Source organism: Panulirus ornatus, chromosome 42 (assembly GCF_036320965.1).
Source record: "Panulirus ornatus isolate Po-2019 chromosome 42, ASM3632096v1, whole genome shotgun sequence".
NCBI classification, from domain to species: domain Eukaryota; kingdom Metazoa; phylum Arthropoda; class Malacostraca; order Decapoda; family Palinuridae; genus Panulirus; species Panulirus ornatus.
Window position 1 is genome coordinate 4,625,001 of NC_092265.1, and position 24,000 is coordinate 4,649,000.

General features: G+C 46.2%; 2 protein-coding genes across 14 annotated transcripts in view; one reads left to right on the forward strand and one right to left on the reverse strand.

The window, feature by feature from the left end:
• LOC139762003 (uncharacterized) overlaps nt 1-3,160 on the reverse strand; it is a 34,986-nt gene extending 31,826 nt beyond the window's left edge. The window contains exons 1-2 of the mRNA XM_071686784.1: nt 3,108-3,160; nt 2,564-2,769 (exon numbers count right to left, since the gene is read on the reverse strand). Of these exons, the coding sequence (XP_071542885.1) occupies nt 2,564-2,769; nt 3,108-3,160 (259 nt within the window). The remainder of the gene's footprint in view (nt 1-2,563; nt 2,770-3,107) is intronic.
• LOC139761858 (uncharacterized) overlaps nt 1-24,000 on the forward strand; it is a 255,590-nt gene that overhangs the window by 84,625 nt on the left and 146,965 nt on the right. The gene's annotated exons all lie outside the window — the stretch shown is intronic.

The window sequence follows — 24,000 nt, forward strand, 5'->3', positions numbered from 1 at the left end:
TAAAGTGGTAGGGAAGGGTTGTAATAGGGGTGAAGTAGGGGAAACGGAATAGGAGGTGTAATTGGAGTGAAATAGGAAAAGAATAGTTTTAATAGGGGGAAGTCAATAGGAGGTTTGATAGGGATGAAATATGGAAATGAAAATAGGTTTGATAGGGATGAAATGGGGAATGAAAATAAGTTTAATAGGGATGAAATGGGGAATGAAAATAAGTTTAATAGGGATGAAATAGGGATTGAAAATAGGTGGTTTTATAGGGATGCAATTGGGATAAGTCAGTAGGTGTAATAGAGTTAGGTAGTACAAGATGAACAGCAGGGTGTGGGGTGGGTGGGTGTCGTTGGATGAAGTAGGATATGCAAAAGGGGGACAGACGAAGGATAGGCAGGGGGGGGGGGGAAGAGGACGGTAGGATAAAGGCAAGGAAGATATGTGGGAGGGATAGGAAGGAGGAGGGAGTGTATGGAGAGGGAGGAAGGGAGATGGATGTGTGGTGTGCTGGGAGGGACCAGACACGTGATGGCAGACAGTATTGATCTGGTGTGGGGGGGGGGGGAGAGGGGGTGTCCATTGGACACTATAGGAAATGAAAACTGTATTTCCTGAGAGAGAGAGAGAGAGAGAGAGAGAGAGAGAGAGAGAGAGAGAGAGAGAGAGAGAGAGAGAGAGAGAGAGGAATATGAGCAGAGACATAGGAAATACGTAAGAAGGAAGAATGAAAAGAAAAGGTGAATACCCAGCCATTATCTCGGGCAAGACGAGCAGGGTATTGAACACACACACACACACACACACACACACACACACAACACACACACACACACACACACACACACACACACACACACACACACACACACACACACAGAGGCAGGGATTGGTGATATCCCCGGGGGTGGGAAGGATAGGTGGGTTCAAAAGCCATAGTGAGATACTGAGAAATACGACCAGCGGGACCAGAGATGCTGATTTTCCCACCCAGTCTTTACGAGGCTGTGTCAAACGGCGCCCGCGCACATGCGCGTCTGCTTTCGAAACTTGTGGATGCGAGAGCCTCTCTCTCGATGCGCTCCCCGTTTTCTTTCGTTCTTCTGAAGACCCAAAAAAATTCTCCTGTTCGGGGTAGACTTCGCTGGTGAGTGAGTGAGACACACTCACACACACAGTTTGTCTACCCTTGTGAACACAGCTCTCACAAGTCTCAGAAACCCACGTGAATCAGACACGTTTTATGAGTCGAAGAAAAAAACATGTATATATGTAAATTCCAGATTTAGGTCGATTTCAGTAACTTGTAGACGTAGTTATATGGATTGGAAAGATATATAACTGCCATATATATATATATATATATATATATATATATATATATATATATATATATATATATATATATATATATATATATTCCTATGAGTCCACGGGGAAATGAAACACGATATGTTCCCAAGTGCACTTTCGTGTAATAATCACATCACCAGGGGAGATACAAGAAAGAAATATGAGTCACTTGAGTTACAACGAAGAGACGTGGCTAGGACGCCATTTGGTAAACAAGTGACTGTCCAGATGGAGGTCGGGTATGCGCATCCAAGACAGACAACGAACGTATAAACTCATGTACAATATTTTAATGACCCCAAGATTTGTTATATCCTTTCGATGTTTCTATGAAACAGAATAGACTTCATAACTATGTATGGATATGACGCATAAATGTGCATGAAGCCAAGTTTTTATGGTCGAAATTTATAGCGATTTTATAGGAGATTGAAACGTATATGGCTCAGAAACGCGCGCAACGCCAGACGGAAATGAGCCTATGGTAGGCGCGTGGTGTGGTTGACACACACACACACACACACACACACACACACACACACACACAGGGTTACCCCAAGAACTAATTTATATCAAGGAGTCCTGGTGTTACCCAGGTCCTTTCTGAAGGTTCCTGCAGCCCAGGACTGCTTGCGCTACTTTTAGGAAGGAGGAAATTTAGACTAAACACCCATTACTGTGGAATCCAGCCTCTCTATCTCTCTGTTTTCCTTATGTATTTATAGGTTCGTGATTTCCCTCTTATCATGGATCTGACTCTTGTCTTTAAGCACTTCCTCTTTCACTGTTTAGCTCAAGTCCAGTACCAAGTATTTATGTTTTCTGGCTGGAGGTCAGACTGGAACAAACGAACGTTTCCAGGCTGCTTTGTGTGTTTTCCAGTTTTGAGGTACACCGCCCCCAGCAACCCTCCAGCAGCTAGTGACATCTGATGTTAAAGCCGGCACACCCCCTCCTTCCTTCCCCTGCACCTAGGGACATCTGATGTACCTACGTATGTTGGTACAGGAAGCGTCTCTCCAGCAGTCCTTCCAGGAACTTCAGTCGGTACGTTGTGTTCTTTTTTTCCTCTTCCCAGTCTGTTTCCCAGAAGTTCCTCCTTGAGGGAGAACCTCGCCGCCAACTGTGCATGGCTCCCCTCGCTGCCCTCATGTCTCCTTTAGTATTATTGTCAGGACGTCGAGCTGGTTGTCCTCTCTCCCTTCTTCGTGGAAGATCTTACAGCAGTCGGGTCTCTGGTTTCTGTAAGATCTTACAGCAGTAGGGTCTCTGGTTTCTGGAAGATCGCACAGCAGTAGAGTCGCTGGTTTCTGGAAGATCGCACAGCAGTAGAGTCGCTGGTTTCTGGAAGATCGTACAGCAGTAGGGTCTCTGGTTTCTGTCTTGCATGTACTGGCTAAAAAGGACCACTTTTTACCATCTTTCCTCCTGTAATTTAATGGTGTCATTAACCAGAAGAGCAGGAGCCCCCATCCCTTTGCCTTACTCTCTCTTTCTCTACACCAAAACTTCTCACAAAGATCAAATCTTAAATGAAACTTTAAAGTGTAAAAAGAACACATGTGCTTTAAGAAAGGACAGATCGTATCTGTTCTGCACCGTCTTGCTGTGTAGGTTCATCGCTTCTCTAAGCCACTAGGGAGCGGATGTTATCACTGCAGCAGCGCCGGCAGACACACAGACACAGATACACAGACAGATAGTCAGTCAGTCAGTCACCCTCTCCACTCCTCAGGGTCTCAACCATCACTCTATACGTATTTTACCAGCGTTCTCGGTTCGAATCCCAAGGCTCTGCATTCTTCAACAGCTTGGCCATGTTATTTTCAACATACTGACCCACTGTTCACTACAGCTGGTCGCCTCCTGACATTTTAGGTTCTCGTCTCTTATAGATTGACGTCTCCGGCTAGGGTTGGGCTCAGAACATAGGCTTCAGGAATGAAAGATAAACATTACATTCTTTAATTGGCGGTGGGGATTGGATAGGAGACCACAAGACCAGCGGATCGACCCGACTAAGCTTAAGGCTTAACCTACCCGACACTAGGATCATTATGGTCTATCGAGGTCAAAAGACCACATGGCCAATAGAACGACTTGACTGAGAACCTCAAAGATCCTACTCTGGAACCTTTATGGTTTCTTTAACTCCAGAAGACCACAGGACCATCGGAACGACCCGTCTAAGAGCCGTAACCGACCCTACACTAGGAACTATATGGTCTCTTGAGGTCAGAGGACCACAGGACCCACGGAACGACTAGACCAAAGACCGTCAAGACCCTACCCTTAGGACCTTCATGTTGCCTTGAGTTACACTAAGAATAAAACCCCTTTTGATGGATCCTGAAGACTTCAGCTATGGTATAGACCCAAACGGTGTGCGACGTCCAGTCTGCCAAGTATATTTCAAAAGGTTTTTTTCTTTTGTATTTAGTGTTTATCTAATGATTATGACGAATCCTCGTATTTTCCACACGATATATCAATCGGAGTTGATCTAGTTCATTGCAACACGTTGCCTATATAACGACTAGGAATACATCCATACTAACAAGAGATCGCCGACAGCATTTACATCCTCTTGACAAAGGTATGATATGTGAGTTTTGCTTTCATGGTAGCGATTGCAAATTGCTCTGCATTCCCGCTGTTTACGTATTACCAGGGACTCCTTTAAGCCCGTTAGATATTGCCAAACTCTCTCTCTCTCTCTCTGTCTTGATACAATGAGATATCGCCTGACTTGTCTTCATACCATTGGATATTGCTAGCGACAATCTTCGTGAATATCGCCAAGTCTCTCTCTGTATACCAATAGACGCAGTTGTGTTATCTTCTCATCAGCATAAGGATTATACCAGATCCTTTTGCATTATACCATAAAATATATTTATCAGAACCTCTATGTTTTTTCCTGTCTAAGATGCGCTTGGGGTTCAATCTCTTTGCATCATACCATGAAATATGTTTATCAGAACCTCTTTGTTTTTTCCTTCTAAGACACGCTTGGGATTCAGTGTTATTATCAAACCCTTCAGACATTATACCGTCTACCTCTCCTCCCTCATCTTCATGCCATTATCCACACACCAGCCAAGTCATGCATGCACCTAGCAGTTACCGAAACAAGCACAGCTGACTTAAAAGATTGCTTGTGATATATCCTCTCTCTCTCTCTCTCTCTCTCTCTCTCTCTCTCTCTCTCTCTCTCTCTCTCTCTCTCTCTCTCTCTCTCTCTCCCTTGGGATGGGATGCCTTTCTCTCACGACTTTTACATAAGGGTGGATTCCTTACGAAGATTTCAGAGTATGTTTATGTTCCTTCCCTAGCCAGCAGATGGGACTTTTCTCATCTCTTCATCTTGAAGGTCATAACTTTTTCTGGTTTTATATTAGCATTATTTTTTTTTTTATATTAGAACAAACTATGTGACATTTTCAGTGTTATGTATATTTTCGTTTGAGTGAATTTTAAGCCAAATTTAACTCGAGTATTTAAAACTTGAGTTATCCGGTTAAAAAGTATTTAAGACGTTATTTACGTGGTGATGAAAAGAAAAGGGTAATTATGGATCATTTTATAATGAGTGATATGAGAGTATTCGACATTATTGTTGTAGTTACACCTTAGAGAAACTACAATGTGGTGTTATCACTTTATGCATAGCTTTATGAAGCTATTGCTGTCTGGAGAAAGACGCCAGTGTCTTTATATTTGCTTTATTGATATAAGTAAATGTTCCTTTATTCATTCATTAAATTGCAACTCACACACACTCTTTCCTTCCCCCGTACAGCACATGTAGGTAATTACACATATGCATGGTAATTACACACACACACACACACACACACACACGCACACACACACACGCACACACACACACACACGCACACACACACACACACACACACACACACACACGTTTTATGCGTGAGCCAGACATGTGTGCCATTCACCCCATCACTACGGCTGCCACATGTGTCAACATCAGACTTCGACACGTCCAATTGGCATATCCCTTCTGCTTGAGGGGGAGGGGAAGGGAAGCGCATCTTCTGGCGACAGACGTGTGTGTGTGTTGTGGGGTTGGTGTCCTCCCCTTCCTGGTCTGAGCTGAAACCAACGACTCTGTTAAATGTCTGTTGCGTATTCTTTTCGCCGCCCCTTGAACACGACGGTACGACTCTTTAACACGACGGTACGACCCTTGAACACGACGGTACGACCCTTGAGCACGACGGTAAGATCCTTGAACACCGACGGTACGATCCTTGAATACGGCAGCACGACCCATGTCCATGCTGGCCTGGCCTTTGGCCTGAAAGTCACTGGTCGTGAAGAATCGTACCGTCGTGCCTAAGGGTCGTCCCTTCGTGTCTTTCCATACCGCCAGTGCTCAAGGGTCGCATTTACTGAAGGCAAGTAGAAGTTCATGCTATACTAGACATTACCATCTGATGCCTTCCCTCTCCGCGAGGTGTATCATATAGTCTCTCTCTGTATTATATCGAGATAGATATATTGTCTCTGTATTATGTTTATGCTTTTATACGGGAGAGAGACACAGGGGCCCTGGCTTGTCCTTGATAGGGGGAGGAGAGGTCCGTTGTACCTTTAGTTCGCGTTGCCTCCTCGCCTGGTTCATAGGCTCTTAAGGAGAAGGTCGGAGAGTGTGTATACACTGGTGTGTGAAGGCACGTCTGTCTTCCCCTTGAGGCGCTGTGTGTCGCTGCCTGACACACACACACTGACATGCAAACACAAGCCTTTTTTCTCTCATTAACAAACGTATACATAATTTCTCTCTCTCTCTCTCTCTCTCTCTCTCTCTCTCTCTCTCTCTCTCTCTCTCTCTCTCTCTCTCTCTCTCTCTTTCTCATCACGAGTATCATATTGATTCTCATCTATAAGCTCCTCGTATATATAAGGGTCTGTATTTAAAGAGGCTGAGGCTCGGACCAGATATGATGGACTTGCGTGGAAAAAGGAAAGCCATCGCGGACGTGAGAAAGAAGCCTCACTTACCCAGCATAACGGAGGAGGAGGAGGCGCGGGGGTAGAAAAAAAAAAAAAAAGGAAAGAAAGTGCAAAAGAGATTTTGTGAGCTGAGAATCCTCGGTGGCAGATCTCTCTGTCTCCAGCCTTACTGATAAGGACTGATAAGACCATAGCTCCCTGGCGGGTCCTATCCCGTTTTTTATGTCTTCAGGAGGAGAGAGAGATATGTATATACGGGCCAACCCTGGGCAGGATATACGATGCGGATGAACCTTAAGGACATCCCAGCCCGACCGCTGGTAAGCGAGAGATATAGACGCCAAGGCAGGGTATAGTATTTTCATGCCTCGTGCTGTATAGCTCCTTTTTACCCATTGTGAGATATAGTCAGGGAGTAGAAGATGAAGAACTCACACTCCAGGAGATGAGGAATAGCCAATCAGAGGATTGAGGATGAAGTATTCACCCTCAGGGAGTTAAGAATAGAAGCGGAAGGCAGTCTTAAACTATCCAGTTAGGGAATTGGATCGCAAAAAGTCTTGGAAAAGCAACGATAAGAGAGACTGGTAAAGTACCTGGACCCACAGCAGGTAACCGGAGTGCTGGCTCACGTAAAGACATAAGACCTGTCGTAACTCTCTTATGGAAATTTTTTTTACGTCACCGAAACGAAAGATGAGAGAGAGAGAGAGAGAGAGAGAGAGAGAGAGAGAGAGAGAGAGAGAGAGAGAGGGGGGGGGGGAGGCTCTGATGTCATTATATCGTCCCGGAAGTCGACACAGCAAAGGGATTGCGAGGGTCCCACATCCCCAGCCACCACCACCCCACCCCAACCTCGGAGACGAAATTAGATGAGAAATGATTTTTTTGTTTTTCCGTGGTCGCGTTTGTGGTCCTTCAAAGTAAGCACACGGCTCCTGGTGAGTATCAACGCCTCAAGTTACGTGAGGGATCACAGAATGACAGACGTCGCGGTGGTCTCTCTCTCTCTCTCTCTCTCTCTCTCTCTCTCTCTCTCTCTCTCTCTCTCTCTCTCTCTCTCTCTCTCTCTCTCGGCGGAGACTGGCAGAGGGTCTGAAAGAGACGACGTGATCCCACGGTTGGAGTAGGATAGGGTGGTGGTGGTGGGAGCGGTAACAAGAATGGCCCAGATCCTTTTCAGGAACTCCTGCTGGTGGTGGAGGTGATGGTGGTGGTGGTGGTGGAGGTGGAGGTGGTGGTGTTGGTGGTGGTGGTGGTGGTGGAGGAGGTGGTGGTGGTGGTGGTGGTGGAGGTGGTGGTGGTGGTGGCGAGAGGATGTTGTGGTCATCCAGCCTTAAACCAAAGAGTGACCCACCGCCTTCAAACCTGTTGCGGAAAGAGCTCCTCCCAGCCAGCATGTTAACCCCTTGAGTATGACGTCGTAACGCCTTGAGTGTGACGTCGTAACGCCTCGAGTACGACGTTGATTTAACCCCTTGAGTGTGACGAAGTAACTCCTTGAGTATGACGTCGTAACGTCTCGAGTATGACGTCGATTTAACCCCTTGAGTGTGACAACTTAACCCCTTGAGTACCACGACGTAACCCCTTGAGAACGATGACTTAACCCTTTGAGTACGACTCTTGTGTGCGACACTCGGAGCTTCTAATCATCGCACTCAGGAGGAAGGTTTACGTCATCGTACTCAAGAGGTCAAAGAATTACCCTCTTGACGACCCTCCAGCTGTCCTAGCATCGTTCTTCGCGTGACCTCTCCACTAATTACCCCTTCACAGATGCCGTTGCCTTCACTTTTGTCCTACATAAGGTTCCCGCACCTCCAAGTCAGCCGGGCGGGTCCTCCTCTGGCTGGAGTGATGCTGAAGTTCCCTTCGTAAACTAGTTTAAGAGTGCATCCTTCCCCCACCCTCCTCCACCTGCTCCCTTCTCTACAGACACCACACCCTCCACCCACCCACCCTCCTCCAACTGTTCTCTTTATTACACACCACCCCTCACCCTCCTCACTCTCCAACCATGGGCCCTTTACTACAAAGACCACCCTCCTCCCCATTACCTTGCAGTCACTGGCCCCTTACTACAAAGACCCCATTCTTCTCTCGACCCCACTACAACAGCCCTCATGTTACAGACACCCCTTAACTCCCAACCCTCCTACAACGAACGGATCCTGCTGTGCAAAGAGAAGACCCCTCCTCCCACCCACCCCAGCCCAGACCTACAACTATCGCCCCCCCTCCTCCTCCTTCCATCCTAACTACAAAGGCACCATGCCAACCCTCCTACAAAGAGGTCTGTTCCAACTCTCTCTACAAAAGGCTTCATCCCAGCCTTTTATAAAGGGGAGGGGCGGGGGGGGGCCCTCCGTGCTCCTCCTCCCTCCTCCTACAGGCCTGCTACTGACGAGGGGCTCATTCCCCAAGCCAGGAGAATAAGGTACCCCTTCTCCCCTCCTTCCTTCTCCTCCTCCTCCTCCTCCTCCTCCTCCTCCTCCTCCTCCTCCTCCTCCTCCTCCTCCTGCTGGCAATTGAATTTGCTCCTTCTCCCAGGGGTGGGGAGGGAGTGGTCGGCCCGAGACAGGTACGTGTCCGCAGGTCTCGCAACAGGTCTCGCGAGCACTGATGGGGGCGAAAAAAAAAAGCTTTTTGGCGTTCTCTCTCTCTCTCTCTCTCTCTCTCTCTCTCTCTCTCTCTCTCTCTCTCTCTCTCTCTCTCTCTCTCTCTCTCTCTCTCAATACGTAGTGTTCTCCCCAGTCCCTTTGTTTGCTCCCAAATATCCACACCATAGTCTGAGTTCACCCCATTTCCTCCTCCTCCTCCTCATCCTCTCCTTCTCCTTCTCTCCTCCTCCTCCTCCTCCTCCTCCTCCTCCTCCTCCTCCTCCTCCTCCTCCTCCTCCTCCTCCTCCTCCTCAGATTTCCCTTCTCTCCTCTGTCTACACACACACACACACACACACACACACACACACACACACACACACACACGCCTCACAAAGGGAGGTCAGACATGTCAGGACACCACCCCGCGACCTGGGGATGGCAGGGTGAGGGGTGGTACTGGCAGGTGTGGAGGCACCAGCAGGTGAAGGGTACTAGCAGGTGAAGGGTACTAGCAGGTGAAGGGATACTAGCAGGTGAAGGGGTACTAGCAGGTGAAGGGATACTAGCAGGTGAAGGGATACTAGCAGGTGAAGGGGTATCGGTAGGTGAGGGTGTCCTGGCAGGTGGAGGGTGGGGATCCTGGCAGGTGCTAGGGAGAGGCGACGGCACCTCACCTGAGATAGATGAACACAACAGGTGGCAGGTCAGGCGAGGGAGGAGGGTAGAGGAAGGTGAGGTGGTGTGGGGGATATGAGAGGGGTCGGAGTGGTGGTGGTGATGGTGGGGGGGTGTCACAAGGGAAGGGGTAAATCGATTCGGCCCTCCACACACCTGCTGAGAAACAACAGGTTAGGACTAATGAGGCACACCAGGTGAGAGACATCGAGTGAGAAATAGGGTGAGTGGGGAACATGTAGCCCTCATCACGTGAGAATAAAGGCACCAACGTATGTGCACATTGAACATGGATACACAGTTAAGGACGGAGGGTTACACGTATTTTGAACGGACGCGTCCGTAGAATATGACGAGTCTCTTCGTGGAAAGGTCGGTCTTTCTATAGAGGAAATGATTCGTGCATAGAAGTAAATGTATTCGCATGAAGACTTCTGTCCGTGGCCATGAAACGTACAGAGGCGGAAAGGACGTTGGTAGGATGGGAGGGGAGGTGAGCGGGATAGGATGGACGTGGAACGGGTAGGGAACGTATGTGTGATGAAAAAGGTCGTGCCTTCGACGAGAGGGGACTTACATGGGATGGGAAGTGTGTCGTACGTGATACGATAGGGGCCGCACGTGGAACGTACGAAGGACGGGAAGGTAGAAACGTACGTAGGAGCGGAAGAGACGTACTTGGGACGAAAAGAGCTGTTCCTGGCCTTCAGGTCCAGACCCAGGATGATGTCCGTGGCTGTCAGACGAACGTCCGTGGCCATTAAGGGGACGTCCGTGGTCATCAGAGGGACGCTTTAGCCATCAAAGGGCCGTCCGTTGGGTTTCCTCATCCATTAAGAGATTCGTCTGGTCATCAAGAACAGTCCGTGGCCACCGGAGAGACGACCGTTGCCATAGGACGGACGTCTTGTTTGCCAGCAGGGGCGTCCGTGGCCGGAGGGCGTCCGTGGCTGGAGGGCGTCCGTGGCCGAGGGTCGTCCCGCCCTTCTTCAGAGTCCGTATGGTCATCAGGGAGGTATTTATGTACGTGGGGAGAGGGAAGGGGGTGCGCTTGGTGAGGTGGTCCGTGTGTGTGTGTGTGTGTGTGTGTGTCCCTCACAGGCTTCGTCCGGTAGTTGTGTTGGAGGGGGAGGGAGGGAGGGAGGGAGGGAGGAGGAGGGAGGATCGATACAAGGACGAGTGCGGGGGAGTACATGAGGTGAAGCAGGGGGGGGGGGGGTAGGTAGGGGTCAGGGAGGTGCGGCAGGAGGGTGAGGGGGAAGGTGGGTGAGGGGGGAGGTGAGTGAGGGATGGTGGTAGAGAATGGTATGGGGAGGAGGGGGGAGGGGGGGAAGGCGTTCGGGAAGTGAGGGGAGAGGGAGGTGTTGGTGGTGGAATTGAGGGAAGGGACGGATGGAGGGAAGGAGAGGTAAGGGTGGTGAAGGGAGAGAATGGGGACAGAGGTGAGAGCCGGGAGAGAGAGAGAGAGAGAGAGAGAGAGAGAGAGAGAGAGAGGAAAATTAGGGGCAGCTACATTACAAAGACATTGCCTTAGGTTTCTATAGCCATATATATATATATATATATATATATATATATATATACATATACACACAGAGGAGAATGTTCAATATAAATTGCTAAGTGTGCCATAAAGCTTATTTTGTGCCGCGGAAGCGCGGCACATACGACCCTGAGGGCCTCGTTAGGGTGTTGCTATAACATCATTCGATAGTTGGTTGTTGGTGTGTAATAGGAGAGCCCCTGGCGGGCGCGTACCGAACTACATCATCCGATAGTTGGGCGGTGTGTTATACGAGGGAACCCCCCCCCCCCCCTGGCGGGCGTGTCCTGGAGTGATGACATCAGGGAATGAAAAAGAAAATGGATGGTGGTATGTTTCTTTTTTTTTTTTCTTCATCAGTGTATGTTACCATAGTGTTAGTGGTGAATTCTTTCTTTCTCTCTCTCTCTCTCTCTCTCTCTCTCTCTCTCTCTCTCTCTCTCTCTCTCTCTCTCTCTCTCTCTCTCTCTCAACTGTGATAGCAGTGTTGATTCCTGGGCTCGGTGGAGCCGGGAAAGTTTAGGGGAGAGAGAGAGAGAGAGAGAGAGAGAGAGAGAGAGAGAGAGAGAGAGAGAGAGAGAGAGAGAGAAGAGAGAGAGAGAGAGAGAGAGAACAAGGGGCGACCCCTTCCTCCACACCACACCGCTACCTCCAATCCCCCCCCCCCCCCAGCACCCTAAACCAATCCTCGACCAGCGACAAACTTTACATTGATGACCCTCCATGGGGGAACCTCCTCTTCCCCCACCCCCCTTACACACACACACACACACACACACACACACACACACACACACACACACACACACACACACATTTCCCCTCATCTCCTGGACCCAGACACTGCAGACCTTAAGCCCGATCAGCTACTGGAGGAAGAAGAAAAGGAGGAGGAGAGGAGGAGGAGGAGACGCCGAAAGAGGCGCTGACGAAGAGGTGCAGCAGAGGGATTAGCAGGTGCAGCAGGGAGGGCAGGAGCCGGGCTGGATGCTGCAGGAAGGAATGGACGCTGCAGGAGGAGGGAGAGAGAGAGGAGGGAGGAGGAGGAGGAGGAGGGGTCGGCGCTGCTGCAGGAGGAGGAGGCGGGAGGAAGGGAGTATTGAGAGGGGTGGGTGCAGCTAGGTCCCCTGTGGCCCGTATGGAGCGTTAAAGGTGAACACCGCGAGGGTATGGTCGACTGGTGGTGGTGATGGGGGAATAATGGTGGTGATATGGGTAGTGGGGGAATGATGGTGGAGGTGGTGAGTTGTGTGGGCTTCCGTGGTGGTGAGGGTGAGGGAGGGTAGTGGTTGAGGGATTGGTGGAGAAGAGGGAGGTGTGGTGAGGGTGTGGGAGGGTAGTGGTTGAGGGATTGGTGGAGAAGAGGGAGGTGTGGTGAGTGGTGGTGGGGGGTCATCGTTGGTGATGACGGATATTGTGTTGGTGATGCCTGAGGTTGTGTGGGAGATGATGATGATGATGACAGTAAGGGTGATGGGACCCTTCACCCATGCTGTGTTTGTCGGTCTTACACGCACATTGCCGGGCAAGGCCATCCCCCCCTCCCTCCCCCAGACTGTCATTATAGCTCTATTATAATAACTCATGATAAATGGCCTCTAATACATTATTGTCATTTATCAAACAGACTCGCAGATGGCATTCTCTCTCTCTCTCTCTCTCTCTCTCTCTCTCTCTCTCTCTCTCTCTCTCTCTCTCTCTCTCTCTCTCTCTCTCCTCTCTCTCTAACAATCTACGTAGGCCCTAGGCTTATCTTAATCGCATAACTACTAGATCCACTTCATGTACTTGACTGGATATGTTAAGCTAATTATCCTTATCTCATCATTTCCTTTATCTTTGTTTAAAAAATCTTTTAGGAAATAGATATAGTCCTTAAAAATGTGTATTTCAATTGTTTTTTCATTAATTACCCTTCTGTTTTTCCATGTCCCCCCTCTGTATTTATCAATGCTGCATTTTCTTGTTTCACTTGTATACATTTACTTTACTTTCATAAACATAAACATTCTTTGGTGAATATGATTACTTACTTTAGCGCCATCAACCTAAGCTTACTTTTGTGGATATAATCAATTGGTTTTGTTATAATAAGTATACTTACATGTATATAATTGATTATTCTAGCATTAGCTCCTTTTCCTATACGAGATGAATTAAGTGTCCTCCTATAATTTTTTGTCCTACACATTTCTTATGCTGCAGGAGTGTCCTTGTCGTAATTTTCTTGTTCTGGTTCTCATGTCGGTGTTAGAACATATAAAATGTATTCCTTTTTAACATGTACAGTACGGGATACGTCCATGTTGACAGTCGTATGGAGTAGCTTCATCATAAATTTGGGTTTCGAACCTCGAGTTGACGTTAGATGGAACGGTTCGCCACCCCAAGGAACTAGACAGATTATTTTCCCCCGCCTTTTTGATCGGCGTGGCGTCGCGGGGTCACAGCTGGGTAAGGTGGCCGTCTTTAGCCACCGAGCCAGAGGAGCGCTGGAGCGGGTCGGTGGTTCGCGTGCTTGCGTCCCCATGAGGGTGAGGCTGAGTTGGATGAGTTCCTCCCTCATCGTGAGGACCGATTCAGTTCCCCACCTGCCAGAGGGGCAGATGTTGCGCCCTCCTCCCCTCCTCCAAAGGTGGGGGGTGTGGTTGTGGGGGGGGGGGTAAACTGACGTATTCCATTCATACAGGAAATAAGACGCCAGAACGAATCTGTATGTATGTATGCATGTATGTATGTATGTATGTATGTATGTATGTATGTATGTACGCTACATGCCACCCGACAGCTCCTGCAGTTCCTTGGTGGAGGCTTTGGCACGAATCACACGGCTCTGTTTCCTGTTGACTTAATGGAAACATAATCTGGTGGACGTGCAGGAGCAAAGGCCTCCGGGGGCAATATAGAGATATAAGAGGCCAGCACAGCGGCAACAGCTATTAGAGAAAACGTGAGCGGGTTAACTCCACCAAACAGTAAGGGTTCCCTAACCCCCCTTACACCTCACTCGCTAAAACTAATCGAGCGAGGAGGAGGAGGAGGGAGAGAGGAGGGGGGGGGAAGTGAAGAGCAGAAATGGAGAATAAGAGAGAGAGAGAGAGAGAGAGAGAGAGAGAGAGAGAGAGAGAGAGAGAGAGAGAGAGAGAGAGAGAGAGAGAGCCGCTCCCTCCCTCCCTCCTCGCCTAATCCTGGTTGAGTTTGTCTTTCACGTCTTTTCCTTAAGGTCGTATAACTTCGGGGGAGGTCAGCAGACTTGCGAAGATGATGCCATCCAGTACTTACATGATAATGTACTTACATGATAATGATAATAATGCTGATGATAATGATAATAATAATGATGATAATAAAAATGCTGGATAGAGGTGTTGTGAACGTTCATTCTTGTAAGTGTGTTTAGAGTGATCTACATTTGGACATTGCATATTCCAATATATATATATATATATATATATATATATATATATATATATATATATATATATATATATATATATATATATATATGTATATATATATACCGAAGGAAAAGATCAATCACAATTGGTATGGTAATTTTGTTTTCAAGATGCAGGTGAGGTTTCCTGGTTTGGTCTGTGATGGATAATGTTTGCATGGCCGTGCTGAGGTCTTCGGCTGCCAGCCCACTTGTATTGAATTTCAAATTGATTGCTTTGTAATATCGGCAGGAGAATGGTGGGGGCTGCAAGCCGGTGGACGTCGCCATTGTGTGGCACAGTGGTGGAGAGAGAGAGAGAGAGAGAGAGAGAGAGAGAGAGAGAGAGAGAGAGAGAGAGAGAGAGAGAGAGAGAGAGGGGGGAGAGAGAGGACATTTTGTGGTGGGTGGTGGTGGTGGTGGTGTGTGTGTGTGTGTGTGTGTGTGTGAGAGAGAGAGAGAGAGAGAGAGAGAGAGAGAGAGAGAGAGAGAGAGAGAGAGAGAGAGAGAGAGAGAGGACATTTTGTGGTGGGTGGTGGTGGTGGAGAGAGAGAGAGGGGTGTGGAGACGGTGTTGGGAAGCAGAATGATGGTGATGTGGGAGAGACTCGGTGATAGTGTTGGTGGTGGTGTGTGTGTGTGTGTAGTGAAGGAGGTCTTCTTGGGGGAGGTAATGCTGGTGATGATGGCGATGTTGGGGGAAGGGGCATGTGATCAGGCGGGACACAGTGTCGGTGTTGAAGACCGTCATCATCGTGGTGGAGAGAACATAGTGGTGGCGTGGAAAGGGACATAGTGGTGGTGCGTTGAGACGAAAAGGCATAGTAGCAGTGTTGGTGATAAGTAGAAGGAAAACTTAATGGTGGTGGTGGTGATAGGACATTGTGTTGGGTGGTTGGAGAGAATAAAATAGTGTGTGGTGGTGGAGAGACACTGTGTTGGTGAGGGGAATATCATATTTTTCATATCCACATTTTGTATTCAAGTTTTTTGGTATTCAGCTAATTGGGCGATTGAAACTGGAGTTTAAACACGGCAGATATTGCTTTAGGCAATAATGTGTTTATATATATATATATATATATATATATATATATATATATATATATATATATATATATATATATATATATATACATATATATATATATATATATATATATATTATATATATATATATATATATATATATATATATATATATATATATATATCATTGCACTGTGCATGTAGCTAGATGGAGCCTCACTCTGCATGAATGATAGGATTGGGTTCTGCCATGTTATTGGATATTTCGTCACGGTTAGAAACATCGTCATGCACAGGGAATACAACACAGTTTTGTGGTGGCGTAAGTTACGGTGCTGTGTGTGTGTGTGTGTGTGTGTGTGTGTAGTCATGGGTGATTGCCATGCATGGGTCATGAAGGGACGAGGAATGACGTGTTCACATTGATAGAGACATAGACATGCATGCCATGCACACTGAAGCACACACACACACACACACACACACACACACACACACACACACACACACACACGTAAGCTCTCAGGGAAAAGTACATATGTATATGTACAGACAGACGCACATAGTGGACAGATTGTGCTAATCGTCATATTATGCCGTCATATGTGCCGTGGGATTAGCTAATCCTTCTGTCTGGGGATTAGAGGTAGCCTAACCAATCGATGATTGGCCACAGGAGAGGGACTTAGAGTTATGGAATCTGAGATGGACAAATGGGCCTGGAAATGAGGTGTATGAGGGGAGTCATGAGGTGTGTGAGGGGAGTCGGTGCGTGATGGAGGAAGGTGGAGAGTTGAGGTGGGATGGAGTAAGCTACGTATAGTGATGGAGGGAGAATTAGGGTAGGAGACCAGGGACGCGTGTGATGGAGAAGCGAGAGGGAGTTAACGGATGAGGAGGTCGTAGTGAGGGAGTATATGTGTGTGTGTGTGATGGAGGATGGAGGAAAGCTTACGGTGTACTTAGGGTGATGGAGTTTGTGATGGTTGGTAGGTCCTCTCTCTCTCTCTCTCTCTCTCTCTCTCTCTCTCTCTCTCTCTCTCTCTCTCTCTCTCTCTCTCTCTCTCTCTCCACGTGATTCTACACCTTTTTATAATGAATTTATTAGAATAAATGAATCGTTAGTTATGAAGTATATGACGATTCATGTATCCCAGATATATAGCAAATTAATTAGAACTTCTAATTAGGAGCAGAACGCGTCTCTTTCGCTAAAAACGAGGATGAAAGTGATTTAACGAAGTTGTGGTCAGTACATACATATGGGTCATTCGTTGGACGCAGGTCACCTCAAGTGGTAACGAGTTACCAAAAGTTACTCTATTTTATAAAGTTACCCTGGGGGAGGAAGTCTCCAATGTGTAAGCTGAGAGAGAGAGAGAGAGAGAGAGAGAGAGAGAGAGAGAGAGAGAGAGAGAGAGAGAGAGAGAGTGTGTGTTTCTGAGAGTCTTTTGCCCCCAACAAGGATTCTTCCCTCCCCCCTCCCGCTTACAAGAGGGGTCTCTCCTTTTATCCTTCCTCCCCTCCTTCAATTTTCTGGCCGGTGGCCTGCTCGCTACCCTCGGGATTCCCATGAACAGGTCATTCACTTCCGCAGGCCTCTCCTCTCTCTCGCGTCTTCCCCCTTTTTTTTTTTTTTAAGCAATTTCTCTAAATATAGACTCCAAAGAGGGAGTTGGGGTGAGTGGCGGGGTGGGGGGAGGGAGGTGTTTCCCTTCCCTCAAAAGTGGCCAACGAGAAAACGCCGGGACTTGAAAACCTCGCGTATGATTGGTCCATTGGCTATGAGTGATGTCAAAAGATATTATTTCCGAAAAGAGAGGACTGTATTCTCTCTCTGTCTGTCTGTCTCTCTCTCTCTCTCTCTCTCTCTCTCTCTCTCTCTCTCTCTCTCTCTCTCTCTCTCTCTCTCTCTCTCTCTGGCTGTACCAGGAAAGAGTTAGAAAAAGGAAAAGAGTATAATAACACAGCAGCGGAGGGAAGCGTTGATAGATAGTGGGAGCTTGATACCACGGCTGTGTTAAAACATATAGGGGGACCTGTGTTAACATTACTGCTGTGTTAATGATGATGATGATGATGATGATGTGTGTGTGTGTGTGTGTGTTTGTGTGTGTGTGTGTGCTGGGGGAGAATCTACATGTATTATGTTCGTGGGGAGGGATTTTAGCCTGAGGAGGTCGAAGGGGGAGAGAAGTGTCGGGAATAGGGAGAGAAGTGTTTAATGGTGGGGAGAAAATTGTTCGTGGTTGGGAGATATGCACCCCCGGACTGGGGCGGTCCTGTATCATGGGGTGAGGAGGGAGGGAGGGAGGAGAGTCAGGTGTATTATACACCCTCACTACACCCAGGAGGATGATCTAAGATGGAGGAAGTGGGGGGGAGGAGGAGGGGGATGCAGGCGAGGGGTTTAAAAGGAAAAAAAAAAGGGAGATAAATTCGTCCTTTGTATCCAATTTGCGTGACGTAGATGACAGACGCGTATCGCAAAAACCGTCGCAAGGCCCGTCGTAACTCACCACCCACCCTCCCTCCCTCCCTCCCTCCCTCCCTCCCTCCACCAGCATATATCTAAATTTTGAGCGTAGGAAAAAAAGAAAAAAGAAAAGAAATATATTTCAGTGGAAAAATTGGGAGAAATTAGGTTTCGGTCAGAAATCTAGATAAATAGCTTGAGGGTCAAACAAAAAAGGAAAAAAAAGAAGTATATATATATATATATATATATATATATATATATATATATATATATATATATATATATATATATATATATGACCGAAATGTTTCTTAACTTTCAGTGACTATTCGTCTTCAGTTACCGCTGAACTATCGTCCATGATCGGGGCCAGGCAGGCGGGCGGGCGGGCGGGCGACTCGCCCATCCTTGGCAAGTTGCGACAGACGACCTTTGTTTACAGACGTGTCTCCTCCTCCTCCTCCTCTCTCTTCCTCCTCCTCTCTCCTCCTCTCTCCTCTCCATTGACACACCACACCCCATCAGGCTACCTGGGTCCTACCTTCCTTCCTTCCTTCCTTCTTTTCCCCCCTCCCCCGTGCGTTCCAGCTGATATGGTTGAAGGCTTTCAGCCACTCACTTAATGAAGGCATTGCTCATGACTCAGATGTCGAAGATCGCCTTTTTCTTAATTAACTTGTACTGCTGTTCATATGAACCTTTGTGGTATTCCTGGAAGGGAAATATTGCTGGTTCTTTAAGATCAGAAAACTGTCTTTGTTTCTTGGCTTAAGGTCATGGGTTTATGATAATGATTTAAGCGTAGAGGAGTCGAACCCTGGTCCTTCTTCTTGGCAGGCTGGTATATATATATATATATATATATATATATATATATATATATATATATATATATATATATATATATATATATATACATATATATATATGTATATATATATATATATATATATATATATATATATATATATATATATATTTTTTTTTTTTTTTTTTTTTTATACTTTGTCGCTGTCTCCCGCGTTTGCGAGGTAGCGCAAGGAAACAGACGAAAGAAATGGCCCAACCCCCCCCATACACATGTACATACACACGTCCACACACACAAATATACATACCTACACAGCTTTCCATGGTTTACCCCGGACGCTTCACATGCCTTGATTCAATCCACTGACAGCACGTCAACCCCTGTATACCACATCGCTCCAATTCACTCTATTCCTTGCCCTCCTTTCACCCTCCTGCATGTTCAGGCCCCGATCACACAAAATCTTTTTCACTCCATCTTTCCACCTCCAATTTGGTCTCCCTCTTCTCCTCGTTCCCTCCACCTCCGACACATATATCCTCTTGGTCAATCTTTCCTCACTCATTCTCTCCATGTGCCCAAACCATTTCAAAACACCCTCTTCTGCTCTCTCAACCACGCTCTTTTTATTTCCACACATCTCTCTCACCCTTACGTTACTTACTCGATCAAACCACCTCACACCACACATTGTCCTCAAACATCTCATTTCCAGCACATCCATCCTCCTGCGCACAACTCTATCCATAGCCCACGCCTCGCAACCATACAACATTGTTGGAACCACTATTCCCTCAAACATACCCAGTAGGGTTGAGGGTCAAGTCAATTGGGAGGTGAGTTTGAATGGTGAAAAACTGGAGGAAGTGAAGTGTTTTAGATATCTGGGAGTGGATCTGTCAGCGGATGGAACCATGGAAGCGGAAGTGGATCATAGGGTGGGGGAGGGGGCGAAAATTTTGGGAGCCTTGAAAAATGTGTGGAAGTCGAGAACATTATCCCGGAAAGCAAAAATATATATATATATATATATATATATATATATATATTATGTATTTCTTTGGGATGTAATCCAACATTGCCCAGTGCTGAGGTAAGGGGATTAAGTCCTCACATCCCAGTGGACTAACTTGCCTGCAGGTACCTGGTTGTCTTAATTCATGAAGTTCCCTGGACTTTCATCACTTGAGAAATACTGGAAGGATATTCTCTCTCTCTCTCTCTCTCTCTCTCTCTCTCTCTCTCTCTCTCTCTCTCTCTCTCTCTCTCTCTCTCTCTCTCTCTCTCTCTCTCTCTCTCTCCCTCTCTCATGTTGAAGATATTTAGGTTCAGAGAACAGAAATGATTCATCAGGTAGTCACAAACTTTGTAACCTCTGATATTCTATTTCTCTTCATTATCCCAACGTCTTATAATCAAGATATGATTACGAATTAGACTGTGTGATATTGATTGTATATTTAGATATTTATTTTCCCCGAAGCAGAACGAAGAGTTATAACTATATCGTAAAATCCTTAGCAGTTTTATTTTTCTCTTTTCTCCTCGAAGAGCCACTGACACGTCTATCGGTAAACCCTTAAAGTCGTACTTCCCTGTGAAACAGCATCAGGTATAGACATTAAAGACGGTCTTATATTTTTTCCCCCCAACAAACACCTTTTCTGGACGGGATAGCACTCTAATGTCCCACAGAATTAACAGTGGCTTCGGGTCTTCAACCTTCTCGTCCCACAGTGAGACTAATTTGCATTTACAAGTTCAAAAAAATTCTCTTTTTTTCATAACATCAGAAGAGAAATGAATGAAGTGTGTAGCACAGAGGAATGCTGTTTACAGACAGCAACAGACCAGTGGGTCCTTTCTCTGTTGATGATGGTTTGAGAAGAGATCGCCAACTTGGAGATAAGTGTGGTAAGAGTAGATAAGTAAGATGGTTACTTATATACCTATGAGTTCACGGGGAAAATGAAACACGATAAGTTCCCAAGTGCACTTTCGGGTAATAATCACATCATCAGAGGAGACACTAGAGAGAAATATGGCAGTCAGTTGATATACAACGAAGAGACGTAGCTAGGACGGCATTTGGTAAACAAATTTCCCCGCTGACTCATAGGAATATATATATATATATATATATATATATATATATATATATATATATATATATATATATATATATATATATATATATATATATATATATATATATATATATTAAAATTGATGACCTTGATTTGGGCACTCAGTTGACCTTGCCGTCTCAGCTAACTTTGAAGAAACAACCACAATAACAAAGCAAGAATGACATTTGAATAACGTCTATGTTCGATCTCACCGAGGGAAAGAAAGAAAAAAAGTGAAAGGAATCTTTTAGAACTAGTTTCACTTCCCTATGCCGAAGTGCCACTCAACTGGGAGGATCCGGATATGCTTCTCACAGTGAGAGAGAGAGAGAGAGAGAGAGAGAGAGAGAGAGAGAGAGAGAGAGAGAGAGAGAGAGAGAGAGAGAGAGATCGTGTCATTTTTCCTCTTCTTATTATCTTTCATGGATCGAGTGGACAACGGTAGACCAGGCGGTTCACACGGTACAACGAAAGACGAAGGCAGCGTAGCATTGGAGCCATATTATATGACGTAAACGCGTGACGTCACAGCTAGAGACCAGTCATAGCGCGAGAATGTTCGCCACGAACGATTTAGAAAACGGGAGTTCGGAAAACGGGGCAAGGGTCCTTGGGTTCAGTGTTTACCTTGGGAGGAGGTGGGAGGGAGGGGATGATGGGGGTGTTAGATGGATGTTGAGTAGGGGGGGAGGGGAGGGGGGGAAGGAACTTGAGACCCGGGCAGAGGGGAATGGGAGAAGCGAGGGAAGGAAATGGGAAGGGAAGAGAGGGGAGGTCATGGTGATGGAGCCTGGTGTTCGGGGATGGGGGTGGATGGGGAGTTACAATACTGGAGGTAACAGTTCCAGATGATAATAACATGCTATTAGAAATAGATAGATATGCTATTAGAAATAGATATGCTAGATAGATAAATCTAGATAAATATCATCCTTTACTTGGGCATCTTGGAGTTGCAGTACAGCGCCTGTTGACTTCATAGGGTACGAATGAATAAGAAATTGATCCGAATCAATACAGAATAAGACTGAAGGATTTAGTACGGTATATTCAATTGAACGAAAAATTATGAAATGTTTATATATCATTACAGGTAATTCACCCCCCCCCCCTTCCCCCTCTCCAAGTTAATGACTAAAGACCTGTGAAAGCTAATTAACCAGCAGTAGCAAAGTTCTGAAATGATATATAATGCTTTTGGGACAATCGATACTTCGTTGCTGTAGAGTTGTCTCTTCAATCTCTCTCTCTCTCTCTCTCTCTCTCTCTCTCTCTCTCTCTCTCTCTCTCTCTCTCTCTCTCTCTCTCTCTCTCTCTCTCTCTCACTCAAACTTTTCTCATACCCCCCCCCCCTTTTCACACAGTAGTGTGTTAAAAGAAAATACTTTTATTTTCATTTATGTCATAAGACCTTCATAATGCCTTCTCCTCCTCATGCGGGGGAATTAGACCAAAAAATAACAACAAAAAACAAACAAAAAAAAAGCATTGTTAATGACCTTTTTTATGGGGGGTGAGATTTTTGATCTCTCGAAGTCAAATGAATGGTCTAACGCTGGATATATATATATATATATATATATATATATATATATATATATATATATATATATATATATATATATAAACAGGGGGAAATTCAGAAAACCCGCCATGAAAATGTGTGCATCAGCGAATTTGGCCAATCAGCAGGAAGCGGTCGCTGTTATTCGTGGGTTCTGACTGGTCGTGGGTCGTGGGTGGGGGGATAATCCCAATTTCACAACAGGAAATGTAACGAGAAAAGCGCGTGAAAAGTAGAACTTTTGAGGGGGGGAGGGGAAGAAAATGGGTTGTGAGGCGTGCTCTTTCTTTTTTTTTTTTTAGACGATTCGAAGAGAGAGAGAGAGAGAGAGAGAGAGAGAGAGAGAGAGAGAGAGAGAGAGAGAGAGAGAGAGAGAGAGAGAGAGAGAGCGCTGGTAAAAGGAGGAAGGTTAACTTTATACTAACAGATGTGTTTACTGATGCTAGCTAAACCCCATAACATTCCTCGTTCTATCGAAAATCAATTAAGCGAGGAGGCAGCATTAAACCAAGGCCGTCCGGGGGGCAGGTCAGGGGGAATGGTAAGAAAGCCACCTCGCTCCTCCCTCCTCCTCCTCCTCCTCCTCCTCTTCCTCCTCCTCCTCCTCCTCCTCCTCCTCCTCCTCCTCCTCCTCCTCCTCTTCCTCTTCCTCCTCCCTCCCTCACTACCCAGGGGGTAGCTATGAGGAAGGAGGGAAGGTGAAGCGAGGGGTTTGATTGTAAGGAATATGAGTGGCGGTTTCGGTACCACTAGATAATCTGATTGAAGTAAACAACCCCTTGCTATTTTTTCTTATTTTCTTGGGTCAAGTCCATGCGTACGATGGCAAGGTCGTACGTCGTTTGCGTATAGCCCTTACGACACTTTGAGTACGACGGTACGACCCCATCAAGTACCTCTTATGTTTGCATGACTCACAGAGATGCAGTGCCCCTTGGTGTGAGTGATGTATAGAATAATCTTCAACTGAAGAGAAAGTTATCACTGAAAATAGCAAAAAAATGATGATGTGATTACTACACGAAATCGCACTTGGGAACTTATCGTGTTTCATTTCCCCGTGGACTCATAAGAATATATATATATATATATATATATATATATATATATATATATATATATATGATCTAGGTATATTGGCCCTTACAAACAGGCGTAATAAACCTACCAGTGTCCATTCCTTTAATTCAGGCTAGGTGTGACCAGGTTACACGATGAAAGCTCTTTAAGGCACTTGACTTATGTTACTTTCCCTGAAAGGTCTTCTCTCCTATAGACCCTCCCTCACGGCAGGGTCAGGTCATCAATACGACCCTGCCATCTTATCAGTCTTATCAGATAATGTCCCTCTTCCCTCCTTGCCAGAGGTCTCCCAGCGAAAGCCTTATGGAATATCAATAGT